Genomic DNA, 7,579 nt, shown 5'->3' with positions numbered 1-7,579 from the left:
TTTCCCTGGACTCATCATTGGCTCAGTGATGAACCACACACCCAGCCCCAACATGACAGAGGCCGCCAAGTCAGGGGTGGGCTTGTTGTGCGGTCTGGGCCTGGCCCCGGATCGGGTGCGCTCCCCGGACAGCCTGATGCACACACCCAGCCCGTCAGGGGGAACGCCTAGTTCCAGCCCTCCTCTGCTGCTGTCTCCAGGGCTGGGCTGCGATGGAGGCGGGGACTGGGAGAGCCGCGAGGAATTGCGTCTGCGTGAGCTGGAGGAGGCGCGGGCGCGGGCGGCTCAGATGGAGAAGACAATGCGCTGGTGGTCGGACTGCACGGCAAACTGGAGGGAAAAGTGGAGTAAAGTGCGGGCCGAACGCAACAGGGCGCGGGATGAGGTCAGGCAGCTTAGACAACGTCTGGATGCCCTTACCAAAGAGCTGACGGGGGCACGACGAGAGCGTCAAGAGCTGGCGGCAGAAAACGAACAAGTGCGCCTAGAGGCCCAAAGAGTCCTAGCTGAACAGAACTCCCCAGCGAATGCTTCCACTGCACCAGCATCCAACTCCTCTGCTTCCACACACTCCAACCAGCCACGGGAACCAGACATCAAGCAGGACAACCAGGATGAGGAGAATGTGAGCGATGGGCCAGGCTCTCCAGAGCAGGAACCTGTGAGAGATGTAGACACTGACAAACCAGACAAGCAGAAGGTTAGTGTAAAACAACATATTTTCAGAAAGGACTAGTTAATGGGTTGCCTGGTAACTCCCAGTTGGACACTCAAAAACAGCTACATGGAGTGAAACAGAATGCAACGGTCAGCATGAGCATTTTGTCAGAGTAGAAAGGGACTCAGTGGAAAAAGTAGTTTTAGTAATTTGCTTGTGCACTAACCTTAACCAAAAACAAGAAATCTGAGCCTAACATTGTGTCCTAACTAGGAGAGATGCAATAAAACGTAAAAAAAAAAAAAAAAAAATCAATCTCTTTCGCATTGACCATATCAGGGCATTTTGTCAGACCCTTGGTTTTCATTTTTGAGGCATCATGTTGGCTAGTCCTAACCATATCTCATTGGTCTGCAATCTATGTTTGTATTTTCAGCATCAAATATGTTGTTACCTCAAGTACTGTTATGTTTTCATTGTTGACAAAAAAGTTTTCACACTTGGTTTGAATGGCTGGTCCAAACCAGAGTTTGACTTCTAACGCGCATGTCGTGTGTTATGGGTTTTCCTGTGTGGTTTTGGAAACTTGCAGATATGAGCTGTGTGTCATGATGCTCAAATGCTCCGCTTCCAAGATTTGGCGGATGAACTTGCCCCTCAACTGGAATGGTCACTTCAAATGTGATTAGACTTTTCAGTTTAATGGACTTTGCCATGGTTGATATTACTTTAGTCACTGTTGCTATGATTTTAGGTGATAGTCACAAATAGAATACGGCTTGACTTCTGCTACTCGTTCATATAGAAAGTGTTCGAGGCACTAATGTAAGCTGCTATGTGAATAGTACAGTTCGAGACTCACACCTGTAAGTAAATTCGATTGTCAATCCCAAACACAATGTAGCCTAAGTGAGCACACACATAAATAAGCGTTTCACTTCTGCAAGTATGATTGCGAACATTGCAGTTCTCAGTTACCTCAGGCCACTTTTTTATAGTTTGTGGGTGCACACCTGTATTCAGAAAATGGCATTCACATAATCTAAACGAACCGAAGTCTGATGTTTAATGAACACTGGGTGCACACCAAAAGTGTTAGTGAGAAAATGCTGTCTAATATAATATGATGTGAAAACTTGTCAAACCCGGCTAGGCAAATTGTTTGTAAACCATTTTAAAATGCTACATGATTTTTTTTTTTTTATTAAAAGCTAGATGCACAAACCACACAACAGACCTACAGAATAACCAATGCTGTTCACTCTGGACACAGGTAGACAGTTGTAAATAGGTCAGCCACAGACCTGGTTCAATGCATCTCCCTGTGATTTCATTATCTGAGTCTGTGCTATTTGCTTGTGTGCTGGATTCATTTTTTGTCCTATTATTAGAACCACCCCTCTCCCAGCACAACCCCCCTTGTGTTTTACCTATGGGGCCACAGCCAGGGGTACCGCAGTAGTTCCTACTAGCCAGAAACCCCTTTATCATTTCTAGACTTGCTTAAGCATGTCTGTTATTCCCTTAATGTGTTTGTAACTAATCTATCAAGAGAATTACACCTCACACAAATGTGGTTTTGTCTGCTGTGCGCATTAGCATGCACCTTTTTTTTTGTTTTTTGTTTTGGTTAGCAAACAGATGCGAAGACAGCGCACCAGCAGAGAGAGGGAAGGAAGAATTCATGTCAGTGTCAAACTCGACCTTCAGAGTCTCAAGCATGATGGATGTATATTTCTGCACAGATATCAACAGGGGGTAGCCTAGATAGCTAAAGAGACCCTCGGGCTCCTGTGAACAGTGATGATTTGCCTGCTGAGAGCAAAACTGGTTTTGGCTTTTTTATTATTCAGCACAGAAATGTCCATCTTTTAAAGTAGTACCAGGCATCCTCATTCAATCTTAGCTAAGTAAACAAATAATAGTTAGCGTAGTCTGGACTCTCACTGGATTGTTTGATACCAACCCATTTCCTGATCTGTCTCCACACACAGGCATGCTGAGTGCTTCCACATGTAGAACTCTATCTGTATTAGAATGCGTTTGGTTCCCCCTGGCGGTAGGGAGGTGTCATTGTGCTTTTATCTCAGTTACTCAACTGTGGCCGTTCTGGGATCGTAGGAAGTTTGCAGCATGTTTAGTGTCTCATGTCTGTCTCCTGAGTCCTGAGGCCCATGTCTTTGATATATAATCCCTACTGTGTGTAGGAAGGAAAGAGGAAGGATGGTGCATTGAACTGTAAAGCCGTTTTTTATTACTACTCCGAAGAGCTTGTGAATTTCATTCATGCACACAGGAAATAAGGAAAAGGTGCAATGTGATATTTGTTATGTGAATGACAGAAAATGCCTCTTCTGTGGTTTGGTTTAATAAGGAGAAAAAGAAAACATGAAAGTCTTTGTTTTTTTTGTTTTTTTTATGTTTTTCATTTGTTTTTTTGATGTTTTTCATTTGTTTTCTTTGTCTTGGAACATTGACTATGGCAGCGGTTCTCAGCTGGTTTCGCTTCGCAACCTTGGTTTTACATTACAAGTCGACTGGCAAGTCAACACAGCATGAGAATTGTTTATCATACAAAACTAAACAAAAATGTTCTTTAAAATCTTAATATAATTTTAAGTTAAAATATTAGGCTCTCCTTGTTTATTCCTTTTTTGTAAGAGAACTCCTATTTGTTTTAGTCTGGGTTCAGTTTTCTTTATGTAATTTTGTTCATGGTTTTTGAGGATGAAGTCATGCCACGCAGCCTCTCCATATTGCCATATTTTGACCAGCTGCTGCCAAGTAGCAAATGAACTAACCACCAGCCCCCCCCCCCTTCTTTTATTTAGAAAAGTATAAAAGTGTCAATCAAATAAAAAAAAACTCTTATTTCATATTTCTTATTTAAATCTATAATTACGTCCTTTTTCTTTTTACGTATATTTAATTTTTTTTTTTTTACCCTGTCTGAACAGACAAATTTTTGTGCTAAGGTCCTCCAGTTTAGAACCACTAGTATTTAGAAGTATTTTAATTGTGATGCACAACATTCTTTCTTTCTTACTTTCTTTGTGTCAGGAGTTGGAGTTATTGGAGGCTCTTCTCAGGGCAAAGTCAGAGGCTCCAGACTCTTGGGACATTCGCAGTGCCAGTAGCTTGCGCTCAGTTCTCAGTCGGCAGGACCGGAGCAGACTGCTGTGGGAGGATCTGGCTGCCCTGGAGGAGGACTCTAGCAAGCTCAACGCTCTCCAGCTGCGCCTGGATGAGTCCCAGAAAGTCCTGCTGAAAGAACGAGAGTAAGAGATCATTGTCCAGGTGGAAACAATACATGCATGAAATAGACCAGAACTCAACAAATGAAATCAAAGGCTTTTTGGAGCTTCTCATAAAAATGACAGGGTCAGCATAGATGTATCCTTCACCACCTATGATATACAGTGACGGATATATCTTTGTTGACTTTGGAGAAATCACCCACTGGAAGCATCTCAGTAGACCAGATCTTTTGAGAACAATCTGTTTGGACTTGATGATGATAATGATCTATATTGTGGATGTTCAACGTGTCGTGTCTCTGTCAGGGATAAGCATGCGCTCATTAAGAACATTGAGAAGCTGGAGGCAGAGCTGAGCCAGTGGAAACTCAAATATGAGGAACTGAACAAGAGCAAACAAGAGGCTCTAAAACAGGTGAGGAAGCTTATTCTGTAGACTTTTACAACAATAAAACAAGAAGCAACACAGCAATGAAGAATCATCTCAAATCAGAGCAACACAATCCCATTTTTATTTTCCTGGCAGACTCTGTCTTAAAGGGATTGTTGACCCAAAAATGAAAATTAATTACTCATCCTCATGTCGTGCCAAACCAAACCCGTAAGACCTTTGTTCATCTTTGGAACTCAGATTAAGACAATTTTAATGAAATCCGAGAGCTTTCTGTCCCTGCATAGACAGCAACACAACTACCACATTCAAGGCCCAGAAAGGTAGCAAGGACATTGTTAAAGGGTTAGTTCACCCCCAAATGAAAATTATGTCATTAATTACTCACCCTCATGTCGTTCCAAACCCGTAATACCTTCGTTCATCTTCGGAACACAAATTAAGATATTTTTGATGGAATCTGAGAGCTCTCTGACCCTGCATAGACATGAAATGTTACCAGACAGAAACGTAGCAAGGACATCGGTAAAACAGTCCATGTGACATCAGTGGCTCAACTTCAATTTTGCGAAGCTCTGAAAATACTTTTTGTGCGCAAAGAAAATAAAAAATTACGACTTTATTCAACAATTCTTCTCCCCTGAGTTACTGTTTTCTGCCATTTTGGAGAGTATCACGATGCATACGCACGCTTTACCCTAAGTGTAAACTACGCTGATTACGTTCATGCGCGCACTTTCCCCCCTAACATAAACCACGCAGATTACGCAGATTACGTTCTTGAGTACTCTCCAAAATGGCAGAAGACGAGAAGAATTGTTAAATAAATTATTTTTGTTTTCTTTGCGCACAAAAAGTATTCTCGTAGCTTCGCAAATTTGAAGTTGAACCCCTGATGTCACATGGACTGTTTTACCGATGTCCTTGCTACGTTTCTGTCTGGGAACATTTCAGTTGCGTTGCTGTCTATGGAGGGTCAGAGAGCTCTCAGATTCCATCATATCATAAAATATCTTAATTTGTGTTCCGAAGATGAACGGAGGTCTTACGGGTTTGGAACAACATGAGGGTGAGTAATTAATGACATAATTTTCATTTTGGGGTGAACTAACCCTTTAAAATAGTCCATGTGACATCAGTGGTTCAACCTTAATTTTATGAAGCTACAAGAATACTTTTTGTGTGCAAAGAAAACAAAAATAACTTTATTCAACAATTTCTTCTTCTCCGCACGTTCACAGGAGTACCACAACGCATGCGTGTGGTGCTGCTGACGCAGGAGCTGGCGTTCTGACTTAGAACCCGGATGCGCTGCGCCTTGTTTACAAGCAGAGGAATGCACACGTATGCGTCATGGTACTGTCATGAACGCACGTCGAAGACTGACACAGAAGAGAAGAAATTGTTAAACAAAGTCGTTATTTTTGTTTTCTTTGCGCACAAAAAGTATTCTTGTAGCTTCATAACATTAAGCTTGAACCACTGATGTCACGTGGACTATTTTAACGATGACCTTGCTACCTTTCTGTGCCTTGAACATGTCAGTTGCGTTGCTGTCTGCTTCATAAAATTACAGATGAGCCACTGATGTCACATGGACTATTTTGTCGATGTCCTTACTACCTTTCTGGGCCTTGTACATGGTAGTTCCCTTGCTGTCTATGCAGGGACAGAAAGCTCTTGGATTTAATCAAAAACATCTTAATTTGTGTTCCGAAGATGAACGAAGGTCTTACGGGTACGGAACGACATGAGGGTCAGCAATTAATGACAGAATTTAAATTTTTAGGTCAACTATGCATTTAAAGCCTGTTAGGAATGAAAGATATATAGAATATTCCTCATATATTTACAGTGATTTAGCTGGTGATGTAAAATCAAGCAACATTATAACCTTGTGTTCATTTAGTGACAAATGGTGTGGAAAACATACCTTGATTACTTTTAACTAGATTTATAATATGCATTAAATATTGTGAATCTACTGAGCAACTATGACTGTTAGATTGAAATGACAGTTCCTCTGATTGCAAAAAATCACCCTTTTGGTTCATTTCAGCACAGTCATAAATATATAAAGTTATCAATACTGAGATCTATTAAATATTGTCAAAAGGTTGGAAAAACTATTCCGATTTTTTTCTAATGCATATAGTGTATTATGGCAATAATTCTTCAGGAACCTGCAATAGATCTTACTCAAAGACAAATAGCTTTGTAGCAGCTGTGGAACATTTAGCTTACTGGCTTCATTTATTGAATTATGGTATTATAAGCAATTTGTTTTTGCTTTTGGCCGTCAAGTCAAGACACCCATTGCTGAGCCTTAATTGACAACATTAGTATTCTGGCTTTAATGCTGGATTTTGTTATTTGTGGATCGTGTTTAATTTACAAATAACAGATAAATTGCTGAAGCCAGGAACACTGTAACACATGATATTCTCATGAGGAACTGGTCTCCATCACTTCCATGTTAAAAGAGCATGGAATCCTTGACCTTTTGTCCAATTTCCTCTGGGCAATTTATAGTCAGAGCTTTAATCAGTAAGAAGAATGCATGGTGAGTGCACTGGGTTGAATGCTCTGGTGGCGTGTTCATCAAAACCCAGTGCTTCACCTTCACTTCCAGATATCATATTCTTGACTTATAAAATCCTCCAAATACAGTCATTCCTGCTTCAAAGACATAATAAAAGGCAGAATGTTAAACACACCTACTCTTTCTTTGCTACTTTTCTAAAATGTGGAACTATAATAATTTGGAAAATATAAATAATAATCATCCAAACTGTAAAATAAACTGAATTATGTTTTGACCAAATCATCTTAAGACTAAAATAGTTTTATATTTTAGTTGTCCCTTTTCCAGTAGTGTAATTCTGCACACTTTCTTTCAACTTCATGATGTATCCACTTGCTATTTAAACAGTATTCATTATTGGCTGTTTTCCTACACAATATACACTACCGTTTACCAAAAATAAAATAAAAACAATAATACTGTGACATATTATAATTTAAAATAACTGTTTTCTATTTTAATATTTTTGAAAATGCAGTTTTTCCCGTGATGGTAAAGCTAAATTTTCAGCAGTCATTACTCCAGTCTTCAGTGTCACATAATCCTTTAGAAATCATTCTAATATACTGATTTGCTGCTCAAAAAAACATTTCTTACTACTATCAAAGTTGAAAATTGTTGTGCTGCTTAATATTTTTGTGGATAGTTTTGGGTTACAGCCCTCCAGTTGAGAACAGCATTTATTTGAA

The 7,579-nt window shown here is 40.2% G+C and overlaps 1 protein-coding gene across 1 annotated transcript in view; it reads left to right on the top strand.

The window, feature by feature from the left end:
• Nucleotides 1–6: 6 nt before the first annotated feature.
• Nucleotides 7–7,579, top strand: part of LOC107700594 (coiled-coil domain-containing protein 102A-like) — a gene marked incomplete at its 3' end in the record, with an annotated part of 31,138 nt that continues 23,565 nt past the window's right edge. The window contains exons 1-3 of the mRNA XM_016502313.1: nt 7–700; nt 3,719–3,936; nt 4,222–4,330. Coding sequence (XP_016357799.1) covers nt 29–700; nt 3,719–3,936; nt 4,222–4,330 — 999 coding nt within the window. The remainder of the gene's footprint in view (nt 701–3,718; nt 3,937–4,221; nt 4,331–7,579) is intronic.

This window comes from Sinocyclocheilus anshuiensis, unplaced genomic scaffold, assembly GCF_001515605.1.
Source record: "Sinocyclocheilus anshuiensis isolate Anshui unplaced genomic scaffold, SAMN03320099.WGS_v1.1 scaffold1099, whole genome shotgun sequence".
Lineage (NCBI taxonomy): Eukaryota > Metazoa > Chordata > Actinopteri > Cypriniformes > Cyprinidae > Sinocyclocheilus > Sinocyclocheilus anshuiensis.
The sequence above is the reverse complement of the archived record's forward strand: the minus strand, read 5'-3'. Positions and strand labels throughout refer to the sequence as shown.